The sequence below is a fragment of the Lemur catta genome, chromosome 19 (genome assembly GCF_020740605.2).
Source record: "Lemur catta isolate mLemCat1 chromosome 19, mLemCat1.pri, whole genome shotgun sequence".
NCBI classification, from domain to species: domain Eukaryota; kingdom Metazoa; phylum Chordata; class Mammalia; order Primates; family Lemuridae; genus Lemur; species Lemur catta.
Window position 1 is genome coordinate 22,668,151 of NC_059146.1, and position 20,016 is coordinate 22,688,166.

Genomic DNA, 20,016 nt, shown 5'->3' on the forward strand with positions numbered 1-20,016 from the left:
CAGTGGGGGCCGGGCGCGGTGGCTCACGCCTGTAATCCTAGCACTCTGGGAGGCCGAGGCGGGTGGATAGCTCAAGGTCAGGAGTTCGAGACCAGCCTGAGCAAGAGCGAGACCCTGTCTCTACTAAAAATAGAAAGAAATTATCTGTCCAACTAAAAATATATATATATATAGAAAAAATTAGCCAGGCATGGTGGTACATGCCTGTAGTCCCAGCTACTCGGGAGGCTGAGGCAGTAGGATCGCTTAAGCCCAGGAGTTTGAGGTTGCTGTGAGCTAGGCTGACGCCACGGCACTCACTCTAGCCCGGGCAACAGAGCGAGACTCTGTCTCAAAAAAAAAAAAAAAAAAAAATCCCCAGTGGGATGGTGCTAAGAGGTGGGGCCTTTGGGAGGCTCTGCTCTCACGAAAGGAATCAGTGCCCTTATCAAAGTTCACCCCCTCCGCCACGTGAGCACATATACAGGGCACCATCTATGAGGAACGAGCCTCCCCAGACACCAAGATCTGCTGACGCCTTGATCTTGGGCTTTATAGCCTCCAGAACCGTGAGCAGTAAATTTCTGTTTTTCTTAAGCCACCCAGTCTATGATACTCTGTTAGAGCAGCCCGAGTGGACTGAGATGCGAGCCTACACGATGAAACCTGCATGAAAAACCCTAAGCAGTGGAGTTTGGGAGCACCCAGGTTGGTGAACACCCTGAGGTGCCGGGAGGGTAGCAGCCCACCTGGCAGCTCCCTGCCCTTCCCCCACACCTGCCCTGCACAGCTTTTCCTTTGCCCGTTCCTGAGTTGTAGCCTCCATAATAAACCAGTAATAGTAAGTAAAGTGCTTCCCTGAGTTCAGTGAGTTGTTTTAGTGAATTACTGAACTTTAGTAGGGGTTGTGAGAACCCTGAATTGATAGCTGGGTGGGCAGAATGTGGGTAGCCTAAGCACCCCATTGTAGCTGCTGGCATCTGAAGTGGGGGCAGTGTTGTGGGAGGGATCCTTAACCTGTAGTATCTGACACGAAGTCTGGAGAGTTAGTGTTGGAACTGAATTGAATAGTCAGGCACCCAGCCGTGCTGGAGAATTGGGGAACTGGGGACAGAACCCCTCAGGATCTCTTTAGGGCAGAGCTGTGCCTCCATCAGAGCAGGGGCACAGGGAACGTCCACCTGGGGGACAAAGCAAGTGATGTCCAGAGGGCTGAAGAAACGGCTCCAGTGATGAGGCAGTGAGCACCAGGGCTGGGACCCTCATTAGTTCTCTCCTCCCTACCAGTGACCCCCACAAGGAACCCAGGCCAAAGGTCGGCCCCACCCAAATGGAGTAAATGGAGCAGAATGACAGGGCACCTCCCATCTTTGGGGTGAGTAGCAGATAAGCAGACATATGTTCTGTGTCTGGGCATTTTACGGTCACAGCTGGTTGGGGCCTGCTGAGGGGGCAGGGGCAGGGAGTGGAGTGACACTGAGGGAGAGGCGGTCCGGTCCGTGGCGCCCCTACAAGTCCCGTGGCTTTGCCGGCTCCTCCCAGCAGCCCCTGTGCTTGGGATGGTGAGACCCTTTGCAGAACCTGACTGAGGCAGGAGGAAAGGGACCTGCAGAGGTTACACAGATGCAAGAGGCAGAAGTGACCCAAGCTCCGTCTGATTCCAGATCTTTCTCTGTTCCCCATATTTGCTGAGGAGAAGCTCCAAGCCCAAGAGGCTTCCACTTTGTATCCGGGATTGGGGGAGGGAGGAAGGAGGAAGGTGGATTTTTTTCTTGAAGGTTACAGAGTTTCTCTCTCTCTTTCTTTCCTCCCTCCCTCCCTCCCTTCCTTCCTTCCTTCTTTCCTCCCTCCCTCCCTCCCTTCCTTCCTTCCATTTATTTTTTAGAGACTGCATCTTGCTCTGTCACCCAGGCTGGAGTGCAGTGGCGTCATCATAGCTCACTGCAGCCTGGAATTCCTGGGCTCAACCGAGATCCTTCTGCCGCAACAGCTTCCCGAGTAGCTGGGACTACAGGGGCTTAATGGGTACAGAGTTTCTGTTTGGGGAGATGAAAAAGTTTAAAAATAGATAGTGGGGATGGTTACACAACATTATGAATGTAATTAATGCCGCTGAATTATACATTTTAAAATAGTTTCATGGAAATTTTGTGTCACATATACATTAACATAATTTTTTTAAATGAATAATGTAATATACCAAAAACCATCGAATTTTACATTTTAAATGGGCAATTTGTATGGTATGTAAATTATATCTTAACAAAGCTGTTTCTTTTTTAAAACTCAGTACCTTACTCACATGTGGCCTGTGGCTACCATCAGACAGCCCAGGGCTCGACTGTTTATCTTAGTGCTCAGGGTCCCAGCCCTGCCGCCTGCTAGCTGGGTGACCATGGGTAAGTCACCTAACCTCTCTGAGCTCCTTTTCCTCCTCTGTAACACGGAGATAATAATAGCACCCACCTAGGCATGTTGTCACGAGGTTTAAATGACATCATCCATGTGAAATTCTTAGCAGAGTATCTGGAAGACAGGAAGCACTATCTGTGAGTCATCATGATTATTGGCCCATTGAGAAAATATCACCAAAGGATAAATCCCTAAAAGTGGAGTTGGTAGGTCAAATGTGCATTTAAAAACTGCTGGCCGAGCAAGGTGGCTCACGCCTACAATCCTAGCACTTTGGGAGGCCGAGTTGGGAGAATCATTTGAGGCCAGGAGTTTGATACCAGCCTGGGCAACAGAGCAAGACCCTTTCTCTACAAAAAGATAAGAAAAATTAGCCAAGCATAATGGTGTGCGCTTGCAGTCGCAGCTACTAGGGAGGCTGAGGCGGGAGGATTGCTTGAGCCCAGGAGTTTGAGGTTGCAGTGAGCTATGATGATGCCACTGCACTCCAGCCTGAGTGACAGAGTGAGACCCTGCCTCTTAAAAAAAAAACGATGCTGTGAATTTATCCTGAAACACCCCCAGGAAGGCAGGGGCAGATGCCACCGGCCAGAGGTGGGTGAGAGAGCCCGTCCCCACACAGCATCCTGGGCACCGGGCTCTCTCAGTCAGACTCATCTGTACAGAGGGGACAGTTCATTGTTGTTGTCACTCATATTCTCTAGTTATGGGAGAGGGTGGCACTTCTAGCTGTCCTGAGCCCCAGGGGAGGAGATTGTGAGGAGGATGCGGTCAGAGAGGATCTAGAAATGGTGTGTGTATAGGAACACGCACAGCTGGAAGGTGTACCCAGCCTGATTCCCCATGTGATTGGTACGTAAATGAATGAGTGAAAAAAAAAATGCAGAGGTGAAATCCTCAAAAGGAAGATGTAAAACTGTTAACAATTCTCATTATCTGAGGGAAGAAAGAGGATGGAAGGGAACTTTTTGAGTACCGATTGCAGTTCGGTTAGCATTTTTTCACCCGCTTGGCATTGCTAGTTTTATTCACAAAGAAAGAAAGAAAAAAAAAATGGGGGTCAACATTAAAAAACATAGAACGACCAGGAGATAAAAATTGCTTATTCACCATGTCCATTCTTTTAGCTTTCCTATATTTTAAGCACTTGAACTATAACAGGGCTTGAGGGAATTCGGGGCAATGGAACTGCTCTGTGTCTTGGCAGGGTGGTGGTCACACGATGTATCCATTTGCCAAAACCTCAGTACTGCGCCGAAAAAGGGTGAATTGTGCTGTATTCAAATTAGTGTTAATTTTAAAAATGCTTAAGCGATTTTTTTTCTCTTATTAAGAATACAGATTTGACAACCTTAAACTCAAAAGCTCTGTGTATAAAACACAGCTCGCACTAAAATTATAAGTCGAGAAATAGACTTGGAAAAAAACCTCATATCCCCTGTGACAAAAATAGTGTCAATAATCTTATCATGTAAATCACACCGAAAAGGGAACAAAGAGTTGGATTCCAGGAGGCAAGTGGGCAAAACACATGAAGAGACAGTTCACAAAAGAGGAAACAGAGTAAATAGCCAACCATTCCAGAAAGACGTTCTATCACACACACAAAAATCAAAATCCAATCCAATAAATCAACAACCAGCAAAAAATATTAGCAAGAAGCCCCGGAGCTGGTGGACAGGGCTGGGGCAGAATCTGTGCTGCTCTACTGTAGGATTCTTACATCCTTCTGGGTGACAAAGACAAGGTCTTTCCTTTCTTCTTCTTTTTTTATTTTTATTTTTATTTTTTGAGACAGGGTCTTGCTTTGTTGCCTGGGCTGGAGTGCAGTGGTATCATCACAGCTCACTGCAGTCTCCACTGCAGCTTTTAACTCTTGGCCTCAAGTGATCCTCCTGCCTCAGCCTCTACAGTAGCTGGGATTACAGGTGTGCACCACCACACATGACTAATTTTTTTTTTTTTTTTTTTTGTGGAGATGGGGTCTCGCTATTGCCCACGCTGGTCTCCAACTCCTGGGTTCAAGTGATCCTCCTGCCCCAGCCTCCCAAGTGTTAGGGTTATGGGCATGAGCCACCTCACTTGGCAAGATCTTTTCTTTTTGGGGGACAACTTGTGGGAATCCAGACCAAAGAAATAAACCTAAACATGGGGGAGCGGGGGTGGAGGGGGGAAGCATTATCGCCAAAGGTGTTATTTGTAGCACTGTTTATTGTAAAAGTTGTCACATTCAAAATAGAGTCACTAATATTTAAAAAAAAACCCTGATAAATAGAGCTGCAAAAACCCTGACAAATAGACCCATGAAGAAAGGGTCCTCAGGCTTGTATACCTGATAACAAAAATGATCATAAAAGACTCTGCGAAAACCACAACCTTGCACAAAGGCTACTGCAACCATATACGAAAAGTACTTCCACGAGGACATCTGCCCAACAACTGTTTGTCCAGCCTCAGGCTGTATCACTCTTATTATTAATCTTGGTAGCCAAGGATAATGATTGCAAGGCAATTATGTAATCCTCCTCATTTTTTCCTTTAAAAACCTTTTTCTTCTTTTACCTCCCTGAATATACACTTAGAGACCCTGTTTCTATCTATGCCCCACTGCTTGTTTTTGTACATCCTGTGAACTAAGAATGGTGCATTAATATATATATATACGTGTATATATACATGGGGTGTGTGTGTGTGTGTATATGTTTGTTTCTAAGAGATGGCATCTTGCTCTGTTGCCCAGGCTGGAGTGCAACGGAACAATCATAGTTCACTGCAGCCTTGAACTCCTGGGCCCAAGCGGTTCTCCCACCTCAGCCTCTTGAGTAGCTAGGAATACAGGCACATGGCCACCTGCTAATTGTTTTTAACTTTCTGTAGAGACGTGGTTTTGCTATGTTGCCCAGGTGGATCTTGAACTCCTCACCTCACACCATCCTCTGGCCTCAGCCTCCCAAAGTGTTGGAATTATAGGTGTGAGCCACCACACCTGGCCCCAGCCAAGAGGTTTCTTAAACAAAGAAAAGGACCTCAATTGTGAAAAAATTGGGGGAATACATTATTTTACATACATTTTCCTTTATGGCTTGCCATAAATACACCTATAAGAGCTCTTTCAATAAGTAAGAAATAAAAATTCCAAGTGATAAGAAAGAATTGTGTTGCCTCTTACAGGTGGTATAAACTGTTCTTTCTTTGTACACCTATAAAAATAGAGCGTCTTAGAGTCAGTGAAATGGAGAAGCCAACACATTCTACAGAGTGAATAATATTAATAATGGGAGCTGATGATTTGCGAGTTCTCAGTGCTTTGCATATATTAAATAATTTCATGGACATTATAGAAAGTGAAGGGAGAGAGGGGAGGGGAGAGGGCAGACAGAGGAGAGATGGCCCCGTGTGCTAGAGATGGCCAAAGAGCTTTTTAGGAGCAGACTCACATGTCCATCTCCCCCAAACAGTCTTTTCAAGTCCCCAGGACCTTGGTGGCAAACATCGTCAGGGACCACAAGTTCACAAGCACCAGCATTATCTGTAGGGAAAGGATGATGTTAGCTGTTGACCTAGGGTGTTCAAAGCTTTATTCATTATATCCTCATACTGGGAGAACCCAAATGTTTGTCAACAGGAGAATGGAATATTGCTAATCAATACTATTAATGACAGCAGTGAAATACTACTCAGCAACAAACAGGAACTCATTACAGATATCTGCAACCATGGGGACAAATCTCCAAAACCCCATCCCCAGCCAGACTCAAAAGAGTCAGGGTGGGCAAACGAAATACAAGATGCCCAGTTAAACTTAATTTCAGAGAAGCAACAACTTATTTTTAGTATAAATATGCCCTGTGCAATTCTGAAAAATTATTCATTGTGTATCTGAAATTCAAATTTAGCTGGGCATTCTGTATTTTCAATTGCTTGCTCTGGTAAGTCTAAGAAAAGTGCCTATTGTATGATTCCATTTATATGAAACCCTAGAAAATGGAAAACTAATTTATACTGTTAGAGAGCAGATCAGCAGATGGAAGCCTCGGGTCTGAAGGAATTTTGAGGACTAAAAATATCCTGTTTCTTGATCATAGTACGGGTGTATACACCTATAAAAACCTCAATGACTGTGCATTTAAAATGGGCAGATTTTATTATACGTAAATTATATCCAAATAAAGTTGATTTTTAAAAAAATATTGGGCCTTATCAAAGGTGGCTTCTTGGCTTTCTTCTGTAGATAAAAACATTTTATGTTTCATATTCCATTGGCTAATCATCCGTTTTTAATACTTCCTTCCTGTATTTATACTTTGAGCTTTTCAGGTCTGCTGTTTTTTCTTAGCTTTAACTAAAGAAATTCTGGTGCTTGGTTTTCAAAATTTTAGCTACTCTGAACTGCTGGTGAAAGAAATCTCAGCAAAATCTGAGGGAGAAAAGGCCGTCATTCCTAATACTTATAGAAAAGCAGATATTATCCTTGGGGCCTTTGTACATGCCATTCCCTCTATCTGGAACACTATTCCCTCCCTCTTTGCCTATTTAATTCCTATCATCCTTCAAATCTCACCTCAGATGTCACTTCCTCAGCAAATCTCTGGCTCTGACACCATATCCTTTGTTGCAACTTTCATCAGCCTGGATTCCTTCACTCCAGAACACTTAGCCCCATTTGAAAACAAATACATTTGTTTGTGAGTGTGTTTGTTTAATGTCTATTTGTCTCAGCACTCAGAGTTTCCTGTATTCAGGGCCTGGCTCTGTGTATTTGCCCTTTTATCCCCAACATTGGCACAGTGCCTGGCACATGGTAGGTTTTCAATACATGTTTGTTGATTGAATAATTTTTTTTTTGAGACAGGGTCTCACTCTGGTGCCCAGGCTAAAGTGCAGCAATAACTATTGCTGTTATTGGCATCAGTAAATGACCAATATATGTATAATTACCAGAAGGAGAAGATAGAAAGATGAAGAAAATTAACTTGAAAAAATAATGGCTGAAAACTTCTCAAATTTATTACATTAACCTATACATCCAGGAAGCTTAACAAACTGAAAGTAGGATAAATGTAGAGATCCTCAATCAGACACATTATAGTGAAAATGCTGAAAGTCAGAGACAAGGAGAAAATCTTGGCAGCAGAAAGAGAAAAATGGCTTTTCACATACAGGGGAAACTAAATCCGATTAACAGCTGACTTCCCAACAGAAAAAATGGAGACTAGAAGGCAGGGGGATAACATTTTCAAAGTGCTCAAAAAATAAAACTGTCAACCATGAATCCTATATCCAGCAAAACTTTCTTTCAAAAGAGAAGGTGAATTAAAGACATTACCAGATAGACAAAAACAGAATTTGTTGTTCGCTGACTCACCTTATAAGAAATACTAAAGGAATGGCCGAGCATGATGGTTCATGCATATAATCCTAGCACTTCGGGAGACTGAGGCAGGAGGATCGCTCGAGGTCAGGAGTTCGAGACCAGCCTGAGCAAGAGCCAGACCCCATCTCTACCAAAAATCAAAAAAATTAGCCAGGCACAGTGGTGCACACCTGTAGTCCCAGCTACCCCGGAGGCTGAGGCAGGAGGATTACTTGAGCCCAGGAGTTTGAAGTTGCAATGAGCTATGATGATATCCCTACACTCTACCCAGGACAACAGAGGGAGACGTGGGGAAAAAAAAAAAAACTAAAGAAAGTTCTTTAGACTGAAAGCAAGAAATGCAGATTCACATGAAAGCAGAAATGCAAATCCACATTTACACAAAACAGAGAATACTGGTAAAGGTAATTTTGTAACTGCAAAAGACAGTTAAAAGGCATGTTTATCTCCTTTCTTCTCATAACAGATTTTAAAAGCAATTGTATAAAATAATATGTATGTAATTTATTGTTGGGCCTATAACATATATAAATGTGATATGTTTGCAATATATTTTATTGCAAATATATTTTTGCTGTTATTGGGTTAAGGAAATCATGACAGATGGTAAAGTAATAATTATAACAGTGTATTGTTGGGCTTGTAATATTAATGTGTATAGCAATAATACCACAATAAGAGAGGAAAGGAAATAGAGCTACACAGGAATAATCATTCTATATCTCACCGAAATTAAGCTAGTATAAGTCTGAAACTGATTCTCACAAACTAAAATGTATGTCATAACCCCTAAAACAGCAACTCAAAAAAAAAAAAAATAGAATATATAAAGAACCCTTACAACTCAGTAATAAAAAGACAAATAACCCAATTTTAAAATGGGCAAATGATCTGAATAGACATTTTCCAAAGAAGATATACAAATGGCCAAAAAGCACATGACAATATTAACACCATTAGTCATTATGTAAATGCAAATAAAAACCACGATGGGATACCACCTCACACCCAATAGGATGGCCAGAATAAAAATTCAGATAATAACAAGTGTTGGCAAGGATATGGAGAAGTTGGAACTTTCATATATTGCTGGTGGAAATGTAAAATAGTGCAGCCACTTTGGAAAACAGTCTGGCAGTTCCTCAAAAACTTAAATATAGAGTTACCATATGATCCAGCAATTCTATTCCTAGGTACATACCCAAAAGAAAGGAATGCATATGTCCACACAAAAACTTGTAACTTGTTCATAGCAACATTATTCATAATAGCCAAAAGGTGAAAGCAACTCAAATTTCCATCAACAGATGAATGGATAAACAAAATCTGGTCTATCCATACAATGGAATGTTATTTGGCCACAAAAAGGAATGAGGCCGGGCACGGTGGCTCATGCCTGTAATCCTAGCACTCTAGGAGGCCGAGGCGGGTGGATCGCTCAAGGTCAGGAGTTCGAGACCAGCCTGAGCAAGAGCGAGACCCCCATCTCTACTAAAAATAGAAAGAAATTATCTGGCCAACTAAAAAATATATATAGGAAAAATTAGCCGGGCGTGGTGGCGCATGCCTGTAGTCCCAGCTACCCGGGAGGCTGAGGCAGAAGGATCGCTTAAGCCCAGGAGTTTGAGGTTGCTGTGAGCTAGGCTGACGCCACGGCACTCACTCTAGCCTGGGCAACAGAGCGAGACTCTGTCTCAAAAAAAAAAAAAAAAAAAAAAAAGGAATGAAGTACTAATAAATGCTACAGCATGGATGAACCTTGAAAACATTAGGTAAAGTGAAAGAAGCCAAGCACAAAAGACCACAGAGTGTATGATTCCATTCATATAAAATGTTCCTGATAGGCAAATCTGTAGAGACAAAAAGTAGATTAGTGATTTCTTAGGCTTGGGGCAGAGTGGGGGAAACTGGGGAGGTAGAGGGACGAGAGCTAAAAAGTGCAGGGTTTCTTTTTGAGATGATGAAAATGTTCTAAAATCAACTGTGAATACACTAAGAACCATTAAATTGTACATTCTAAATGTGTGAATTGTATTTTATGTGAATCTCAAGCTGTTAAAATAAAAACAAGTGGAAATCTGCTTTCAATGGTATTAAATCTACAAATTATTTGTGAGGTATTGACATCTGTATAATATTTAATAACCATCCCCACCATGAGCAGAGAATGTCTTTGTTTTTAATCAGATCATCCCTAAGTTTCTTTATTAGAGATTAAGTTTTCTTGACAGAATCTTGTGTATTCTTCTTTGCTAATTTCTAAAGGATTTCTGCCTTTTGGTGGGATTGTGTACGGTATTTTTAATATTTTATGTTTGTTTGTCATTTGTATAATGATTTCTATAGGCTAATCTCGTAACCAGAGACCTTGTTGATATGTCGTATTATTTGTTCTAATAGTTTGTCCGTTGATTTATTGGTTTTACCAGGTACACAATTATATCATGTTCAAATAATAGCAGCTTTCTCAATTCCCTTCTAGGCTTTATACCTCTTATTTCTTTTTCTGTTTCAATAAAGCATTACTCAGAACTTACATCCTAGGTAAAGCAATAGCCTAGTCTGTTCTTAACCTAAAAGAAAAGGCATCCAAAAGTTCCATGGGTTTTGCTGGAAGTTTTATGAAGTTAAGAAAATTCTCTTTTTTTCTTAGTTTGCTGTTTTAATTTTTAATCATAAATAGATATACAGCCTTATCAAACTATTTTTCACATTAATTAAAGTCATTATATTTTCTACCTTGATCTATTGATATGGTGATTTACACGGAATGATTTAAAAAAAATTTTTTTGAACCATCTTTACATTAGGGGGCTAAATCTTACTTGTTTGTGATGAATTATGATACGTTGGATTTAATAATTATTTGATTTAGGACTTTTGCATCTTCATTCACAAATGAAATAAACCTATAAGTTTTATTTCTTGTTCTTACCTGGTTTTGGAATCAACATTGCATTAGCCTGGAGCAGCTATTATATAATTTTCCAGCTATTTTCTGGAATAATTCATATAAGACAGGAATTAAACATTCCTTGAATGTTTGGTATCACTTGCCTAGAAAACCATCTGTGCCTGGGGTTTTTTTGGGGAGAGGGGAATCTTCGAATATAACTTCAAATACTTGAATACTTACTGGCTTATTCGAATTCTCTAATTTTGTGTCATTTTAGCATTTTATATTCTTCTAGTAATTGAACCACTTCATCAAGGCTTTTAAATGTTAGCACAAAGTTAGCCATAATATAATTTCATTACTTTTTATATCTCTGCCCTGGCTATAATTATTCACCATTTTACAGTTTGTATTTTATTTCCAGCCTCTCCCTTTTTTCTTGATTGGTTTTGCCAAGCCAGACTATCTTAGTAACTTTTTCAAACATTAAAATAGCTTTCGGTTTTGTTAATCTTCTTTTCTTCCCAAATCCATTTCATCAATTTCTCCCTGCATTTTTTATCATTTTCATACCATACCACAGTGAAAATGCACAAACGATAGCTACAGGCACCAACAGGAACAAATCTTAGTAAGGTTTGCCTTTAAAAAGCAAGTTGTAGACGACATACAGTAAGATACGGTGATGGGCTGAATTGTGTCCCCCCAAAATTTGTGTGTTGAAGCCCTAACCCCTAATGCCTCAGAATGTGACTGTATCTGGAGACAGGCTCTCCAAAGAGGTGATTAAGGTTAAATGAGACCATTAGGGTGGGCCCTAATCCAATCTGAACAGTATCCTTGTAAGAAGAGGAAGTATGGCCACACGGAGATCTCCAAACACTTGATATTTGCTGGTACTTGTGCCACTGAATTCTCTGAATTGCTTCTGAACTCATCCTTTACTTAAAAAAAAAATTAAGGTCATTAATCAGTTCCTCAGACCCAGGGTGCTCATGAATTCCTTAAAGTCCTTTTGCACATCTGGCTTCCTCCTCTCCTTCTGTAACAGATATTCTTGGGTCCAGTTTCAGTGGGAAAGTTTTGGGGCCTCCTACTCCCCAGATGGGTGTCTGCCTGGCGAATGTGATTGCCTTCTCCATCCCGAATTGCTTTAACCAATAAGTATTTGAGCCATTTGGCTTAGAGTGTTTTGCTGAAAGCATCCCTGTGTACAGACCCCTGTCACAGCCTCAGTCCTCCCATCTCTGTAAAGCAAACAGGTTGCTCTGTCTGCTAAAAAGACCAAGAAGCAAACATAGCTCAAGGGCACTGAGCACACCTAGCACCCAGATCTTGGTCTCTAATACCACTCCCCACTAAAAGGACCCAGGGCTCTTGGGGGAAATGTCTGATTTCAGGGTTGAGACAGACAAAAGATGAAGTACAGATTAGCCTGGAAATCTTATTATGCCACAAAGTCAAGGAAGTGCTTTAAAAAAAAAAAAGATGGGTAATAAAACTATAACCATGGAAAAAATAGGAATTCATGAGTCTGTTTCATGATAAATGGCCAAATGAGGGGAAAGAGATGGACTTTTGCTTATAATAGAATGCTGAGTGTTGACCGGCAAATGTGGAGGTGATACCAGCACTGGAAAATCATCATTTTGCAACCATTATGGTATATATGGGATAAGGGAAGAATCATCAATGAATGCTAAATCTGGGAAATTTTGCTGAGGAGCCAGATATTTGCCTGATATTAAAGTGTCTGCCCAGAGACTGCTTATTAATTACAAAGGAGAATTATACAGTGTAGGAATTGGATATCACCTCAGCTGGGTGATAAAAGCTAATATCACAGATGAGGGACAATTGGACATTGACTGTATCCAGATGGGATACCTTCACAGCAGAACAAACCTCACCTCACATATTGTGGTGGAGAATATATAACCTGAAACTAATCATCATGAGGAAACATTAGACAAATTCAAATTGTGGAATTTCTATTCTTAAAAGAGCGAGGCGTTGCTCTTCCAAAATATCAATATCATAAATATGGAAATATTCCAGATTAAAAGAGGCTAAAGAGACATGACAACTAAATGCAATGCCTGACCCCAGACTGGATCCTGAACTGGAGAGGGAAGTGCTATAAAAGACATCATTGGGTCACCTGGCAAAATTGGAATACCACCAGTAGATAAAAGTATTGCATAAATGTTACATTTACTGAGGTTGATTACTGTGGTTATGTTAGAGAATATCTCTATTCTTAGGAAATACAAACTGAGCAATGGAGGGGTGAAGGGCCATGGTGTGTGTAAATAACCCTTACATGCCCCAGGAAATATGTGTGTATATTGAGGAACTAAAACCAGCTAATACTGTAAAAATCTTCCCTGCCATCCACCTACAGACCCAGGTAAAGCCAGCTGCAACGTTGCCAGGAAACATTTCACCCAGGGATGTGAAGCAACTGTAATGCATCCTAACAATCCCCTTTGTGAGTGGCTAATGCCATTTTACTCACTGAGAATCCCTGATCTCTAAAATTATAGACTGTTGGAAACTTGGCTGTTTGAAAGTATATCCATAAGAATGAAACAGCCTAATTTTTCTTGCCTGGAAGATCTCAGCCACTTTTGACACATAAGAAACCTCGATTTCCAGCCCTGGTGCAGAGCTTTAAATAGTTTCTGGGCACAACACGCCACTTTTATATTAACATTGTAGTTTCCAAGGAAACAAGATCCTGGGTCCACTTTGCAGTTCAGACCTGATGTTGACTCACTTATACACATTCCTGCTTTGTTCTGAACCTGTCAAAAGACTGTTTCACTTAAGTTTCACTCAAATTTCTCTCGGCTCCTAAATCCTATAACTCAATCACAGCTCCTCCTCTGGGGTGCGGTCTCTCTCATTGCAATGGGTCAACAAATATGATTTGGGTTTTGTCCCTGGTGATCGGGCTAGGATGGATGGGGGAGTGGGTGGATGGATATATGGATAAAGCCAAAATGGGGTAAACCGTTAACAATGAACAAATCTGGATAAAGAGTATGTGTATGTACTACAGTATTTATATTTGCACAGGTTATCAAAAAGTTTTAAATTATTTTCAAATAAAAAGTTTTGGCTTTGTTTTTTGTTGTTTTGTAAGAAACTAGGTTGGTTTGAACCAGCGTTCAAACTTAAAAGGAAGAAATTTTACATCAAATTTCATTTTCTAATTCAGTACATACTCAAATGCCTAAATGTTGAAAAATATTTCTTTCCATGTTCTACACATACTGATATTTTATATGACTTTATTTCACTTTTTAAAAAATGGTTATGATCTACTCATAGGAATCCACACGTGTTTTGAAAAACTTGTCTGTAAGATCAGAGTGCCGATTACAGCGTAAGAGAATGTTGATGTGTAAGCGAATGTTAAGGACTAGGAGGCTTCGGTTTTCCTACCCGTGCACACGCGACCGGACTACATTTCCCAAAATACCTCGAGGCATGGAGAGGAGGGGTCTGATCTCTGATTGGACACTGCCATTCTCTGACCTCATTGAGAGGGGCGTGGTCTTTCAGGCTTATGGGAAATGTAGGCGAATCCCACGTGGCAGGAGGGGGTGGGGCTTGCGGGAGGACTTGGTGAGTCACTCGATGACTGCAGAAAGACTTGGTTCTGGGGAGGCGGTGGGAGGCCTCCTGCAACTCGGCCTCCTGGGATTTGCAGTCCTGCAAGTCCGTGCGGCCGCTGGTTCTTCCTCCGCGCTGGCTCATTGCAAGCCTCCCGCCCTTCCTCTACTACTTTCCTGGGGTCCCTTAACATCGATTCCAGTCAGCTGCTGAGGCCTCCCATGGTTCACGCTCTGGCCTCGCAAACCTCAGGCGCTCCGCGGAAAGCCAGGGGAAGAGTATTGGGAATTTCTGGCCCACAGGAGGCCTGAGCAGGCTTCCTAGAGGAGAGGGTAGGTTTGTTTCCTACACGCAGACTGCGGGTCAGGAATCAGCACGAATGCCGCGTACAGGCGTGCTGTTCTGGTGCATAAACAGTCTTTGCAGACGCTCTCCACTCCCCACTTTGGACCTCTTTGCATACCCACAACTCTGTCGCTGGGCTTGGTATGGTAGCCCGGGGCCCTGTCAGGGAGGCATACATTGACCAGGCGGTGGCACCGAAAGTGATGCGGAAAGCTCCAGACCCTGCGGGAAACCAGAGGAGGTGCCTGACCCCAGCCTCGGGGAGGCCAGAAAGAAAAAGCAGCAGAGATCCGACGCATCTCAGGGTCCCCAACTTGATCCCACATAGGCATTTTCATTCAAAGGGCCCCCATGTGCCAGGTGTGCCAAGACACAGAGTTGGTCATAAGCAGTCCTGCCCCCCCCATCCCCACCCAGGTGTCCCCCAGACTGGCTGATCAGGGCTGGGTCAGGAGAGGAGCCAGCAGTTTTGAGACACCAAAGGGGACCCTAACCCTGCGAGGTCGGGGGAAAGGCTGTTTGCGGTGACATGTTAGCCGATTCTTGGAAGTGGGTGATCACCCCCACAGAGAAGGGGAGGGAGGACGGGGATCTTTGCACGTGCAAAGGCACAACATCGGGAGAGAGCCTGCAGAGGGGAAGGGGCGGTTGAATTGCTGAGTGAGGCACAGATCTGGGTTTGGCAAAGACCCCTCTGTGTCTGGCTTTATTCTAGGAAATAGGTATTATTATGTCCATTGTACATACGGGACACTGGGAAACGGCAAAGTTATTTCTCTTACCTACCCAGTAGGTAAGTGGCTGAGGTAGGAGTAGAACCTCGATCATATGGCTGCAGAATCCAGGCAGGTAACCATCATGCTGCCTCACCCACACACTTTCCAGAAGGGAAGCTCTGTGAGAAAGGGGTACCCTTCCACGAAATAGGAGGTACTCATCAGTGCCTGCCTAATCCACTCTCTGGTTGGCTATGAGATATCCTGCTGCCCACCCCACCCCGGAGAAACTGAAGCTCAGAGTAGAAAGAATTTTAAGCAAGGTCTTCGGTGCCTCTGATTGAAGCCCTACTGACAGCAGGCCGCAACTGCCCCCGCCTCTGAACCCGGTACTTCCTATGAGGCTGGGGAACTGAGAAATGACTCCCGAAGGGACAAGGGTGGGTGATCTCTTCTGGAGATGACACGGATGACTAGCTCCTCCCACGGGTGGATCCAATGGTGACACTTTGGTGGTGGTGCCCCAGTTGAGGGAGAGGAAGGGGCAAAGATGTAAGGACAGATAGGGTCACATCCCCCATTCCTGGGCTCCATGATGCCAACACCAGGGGAGGCACTGGGGTGATTTCCAAAGAAGACCCTCTCCCTCAAATAGCGCTGTCTGCGATGCTGAGGCCCAGACTGGCCGACTCCTTGGTGTCTTCACTGCCTCCAGGGAATAAAAATATGGAAAATGGTGAGGGAGGGAGCGTGTGGCTCACGTTCAACCATTTCCGAAATGCACATTTTCCTGGCCTCACCTGAACATCCCAAGAGCCACACAAAGTAGGGGGTAACTGTGCCCATGGCCAGATGAGGAAACAGGCTCAGAGAGGGGAAGAGACTGGCTCATGGTCTCACAGGCAGGAAGTAAAGGAGGGAGTATTGGGATAGAGCATAAGCTTCAACGTTGGGTGGGTCCTTAAGTTTGTGTCTCCACATGTGCCCCTGGGGGTGAGGGAGAGGAAAAGGAGTAGAGGGTCTCTCACCTCAGACCAGGGCCTGATGTTACATGAAACGGTACCACCTAGGGAAACAACTTTGGGACATACTAAACAAAATTATATGGGTTCTTTCTTGCAGGACTTGTCAGAGCCTTTAGTTCCTTTGTGTTTCCCAGATCTCTTTGACCAGGACCAAGGCCAAGGCCTGGAATAATGAATGACAGGCCCTGGGTCTCAAAGGCCGTGAGATGGGGAACCATGAAGATGGAGGTGTCTGCAGTGTGTGCACGTGTGTACTCCGGGCATTAGCGTGCAGGAGCAGATGACCATGTATACATATGCACATGTGTTCTCCATCACTCTGACTCTGGGGCTCAAATACCTGTAAAAGCAGTAGAGGACAGGCACCCAAAGGCCAAGGTCTGGCCCTTCCTAGCTTTCCCTGCGGCGAGTTAAAGGCCAAGAGCGCTTCCACTGCCCCTCAAGTCTGATTCCACAAGGCTTTATTGGCACCGGGCGGACCTAGCCTCGTGCCCGCCGCTTCAGGCAAAGGCCGCGGAGGGGTCCCGGCCCCGCAGGAGCCTCCCAGGAGCACCCAGCCCGGGGACAGGGAAGGAAGGGCGTTCTCGGAGGGTGGAGGGTGCACGGCGCAGTCAAAGGCCGGCCGTGGTGGGAGAGCCAGGGAACCGGCCCGGCTAGAAGGGGTACTCGCAGACGTAGTAGAGGCGCCTCTCGCAGTCGTGATCCCACCAGGACCCGTCATCAGAAGCCTGCGCCACGCAGTTCTCCAGCGCGCCGCCGTTGGGCTGGTCGGGGCTGAGCGGGTGCGGCGCAGCGCTGGGCCGGGCGCCCGGCTCGGGGCGGGGCGCGCGGTGCCAGGCAAAGAAGGACACGCGCTGGCCGTTTTCGAAGAGGTAGAGGCCCTCGGCACGCCGGTCGTGCACGCCCAGCCAAACCGGCCAGTTGTAGGGAGCGAGCGCCCCGCGCAGGTAGCGAGTGAGCGCTTCCATCTGTTGGCGGTCGGCCGGCTGCGCCAGACTCCCGCCCCGCGCCACGCACCGCGCCTGCGCCGCCGCCTGAGCCTCGAAGTCGCGCGAGAGCAGGAAACATTTGTGGCCAAGCCGCAGCCCCTTGAGGCAGCCTGCGGGCGGGGCGGGGCGAGAAGGAGGCGGGCTTATGGCCTTCGGGGGCGGGGAGAAGGAGGGGCCAGGACGTCGCGAGGCGGGAAGGAGGCGGAGTCAGGGCCTCCGAGGGGCGGGCCGGGAGGAGGCGGGGTCAGAACCGCAGGGAGCAATGAGGCGGAGAATCAGGCCCGCCGGGGGCGGGGCCAGACTGTCGGGGCGGGACTGTAGGGGGCGTGGCGCAGCCCGAGCTGGGTCCGCGCGGCTGTGAGCCAGAGGGGTGGCTTGCCCACCGCCCGCGCTGCCTCCCGCGTTCACCCTCCCCGCCAGCTCACCTCCCCCCGCGCCAACACACCCGGCTTGCCAGGGCCGCTCCCGCCTCCGACACCCAGGGTCCTCACCTCTTCTCAGATCTCTCGGGGGCCGGTCCTCTCACCGGCCCCCCACCTGGCCCAGATCGTCCCATTTTTCCCGCCCGGCGCAGCGCGGACTCACCCTCCAAGCGGCCGTGCTCGCGCTCGGCGCGGCGCTGCGCCTCCTGCAGGGCTTGCACAGCGTCGCGGGTGTCGCCCGCCGCCTCCCGCAGCTGCCGCAGCCCCCGGGTCAGCTCGACGACGCGAGTGTCCAGCGCGTGCAGACGGACGTGCAGCTGGTGCAGGCCTGCGTCCAGGCCGGCCAGGCGGCCCACTGAGGACAGACAGGGCTGGCGCTAGAGGGGGAGGCTGGGCGCAGCTGGGGGACCCGAGGACATAGGGGAACCGGGACCTAGGGCTCCTGAGGGCGGGGTTGGGGGAGGGGACCTGGGACTCCCGGAAGGTGGGGTCCACTGGCCCTGGCTCTTGGAAGTCGAGGCCCGAGACCTGGGACTCCTAGGGATGGGGGTGCTCGGGGTTGGACGTTGGGCAACTGAAAGGCCACTCGGCAGTGAACTGACGATTCATTTTTGTGAAAGTGACTGCGGAGGTCTGGGGTCAGGGTGGGACTTCTGGTTACTCACGGATATAAGTGACGGTGTCCTCAGGGGTGGGAGAAGGGCTGGGGCTGGAGGAGGGGGTTGCCGTTGCTTCCTCCTCCTCTTCCTCCTCCTGGTCCTCTTCAGTCTCCCAGGTCCCTTTGCCTTCCTCGGTCCCGACAGGATTCTCTGGATTCTCATCCCCCCTCCCAGCCTGCAGCCCCAGGGCTTCCTGCAAATACTGGGGTCGGGGAGGGGTGGTCTGCCCCAGCTTGCCTCCCGAGACGCCCCGCGCTCCCCCCTCCAACTCTAAACTCACTCTTTGCCGCCTGAGTCCTCTCTCTGAACCCATCACCCCCGTCCTCTGAACCTGTCCCCATCGTTCCCCCTTGCCCGTTTCCCTGATCCTGAAACACCCCCTCCCAAACTCCGGGTTCGCCCTTAGAGTTCCCACTCCACAGCTCACCTTCAACATCAGGGCCTCCCTCTCCCGCTCCTCCTCCTGGGCGCCTCCCCAGCCTCCCTCCCACTCCCGCTCGGCTCCCCGAGCCCCATGGCCAAAGCCCAAGAGCTGGGGGATCACCAAGGCCCCGAAAAGCCAGGCTGCCTGCATAAGGTCGCAGATGTCTTGATTTCTGGGGCGGGAGGTGGTCTCCGGGGACTGGCAAGCACCCCCTGCCCTGTGTGCAGATCACTAGCCCCCTGGTTCCTTGCTCTCTCAGTTTCTCTCTTCCTGTCCCTCTCTTCCCCACTCTTGTCTCCTCTGCTCTTCTGTGTGTGTCTCTCCCCGCCCCTCTTGGCTCCCCCGAGGCCCTGCCTTTGTGGCCGGAAACCTCCAACGTTCCAAAGCCTGGATCCCGCCTTGGGTCTTCTCACACACGCCCCTCTTTCCACTTTCCAGAGCTCACTTCCGCCCGGCTTGTTCCTTCTGCCGTGGCCCAAAGCTTGGATGGTCAGGAAGAGAATGGAGCCGGCTCTCCAACAGATCCTGGGGACAACATGTCCCTCGACCCAGAAACTTCCTCAGGACCAACTGGGCAATGGTGGGGTGCTCGGGCTCAGCCCTGCTCCCTTCTCCAAGGCCCCCTGCCCCCTGCCCCAGCCATTCCTAAGGAGGAGGCAGACCTCAGGGTCTTGCTGAGGTTGTTATTACCCTGTGGCTACCATGGCCCATGCGCCCTGATAGAGGAGAGATTCTTCTACCACTCTCAGGCTGCAGGGTGCCTCCTGTCCCCAGATCACCCATCCCACATTCCAAGCCCTGGCCTGGAGATGCAAGTGAGTGTGTGTGCCTGTGTCTTTGGGGACACATGTGAAGAACATGTGTGTACTGTGTGCACAACCCTGGAAGGTGGGGCTCCAGGATTCATTGGCACCACTTTGCTAGAATCCTTCTGCAGGTGGGGCCCTGGGCAGCATGACACTGGGCATTCCAGCTTCTTGCAGACCAGCAGCCAGATAGTCCCCCAGGGTGAGGGAGGCAGGTAGAGGGTGGGCAGTGGGGAAGAGTGGTCAGGGAAGGTTTCTCAAGGAGGTGGAATAGACAGGTGCCCGGCTGGGTGCACAGAGAGCTCTGAGCATTCAGTGAGCTGCCTCATCCCAGCCTGGACCACTGCA

General features: G+C 46.9%; 1 protein-coding gene across 2 annotated transcripts; it reads right to left on the bottom strand.

Annotated features, from left to right (window-relative positions):
- Positions 1 to 16,812: 16,812 nt before the first annotated feature.
- Positions 16,813 to 19,183, bottom strand: CLEC11A (C-type lectin domain containing 11A). 2 transcript variants are annotated; one of them, XM_045531039.1, is made up of 4 exons: positions 18,866 to 19,183; positions 18,445 to 18,640; positions 17,943 to 18,134; positions 16,813 to 17,467 (listed from the first exon to the last, which is right to left on the bottom strand). In XM_045531039.1, the coding sequence occupies exons 1-4, from the start codon at positions 19,010 to 19,012 to the stop codon at positions 17,022 to 17,024; spliced, it is 981 nt and encodes a 326-aa protein (XP_045386995.1). In that variant the 5' UTR covers positions 19,013 to 19,183; the 3' UTR covers positions 16,813 to 17,021. The 2 variants fall into 2 exon arrangements, with proteins under 2 accessions (XP_045386995.1, XP_045386994.1); XM_045531038.1 differs by having other exon boundaries at positions 18,445 to 19,183.
- Positions 19,184 to 20,016: the final 833 nt, after the last annotated feature.

Bases quoted from the DNA above. Each gene is read 5' to 3' on its own strand.
- CLEC11A (XM_045531038.1), bottom strand. From the start codon at position 19,012: ATGCAGGCAGCCTGGCTTTTCGGGGCCTTGGTGATCCCCCAGCTCTTG. The intron at 18,135-18,444 runs GTGAGTAACCAG...GTCTGTCCTCAG, and splicing joins GGACACCGTCACTTATATCC to TGGGCCGCCTGGCCGGCCTG. The intron at 17,468-17,942 runs GTGAGTCCGCGC...CCCCGCCCGCAG, and splicing joins CGAGCACGGCCGCTTGGAGG to GCTGCCTCAAGGGGCTGCGG.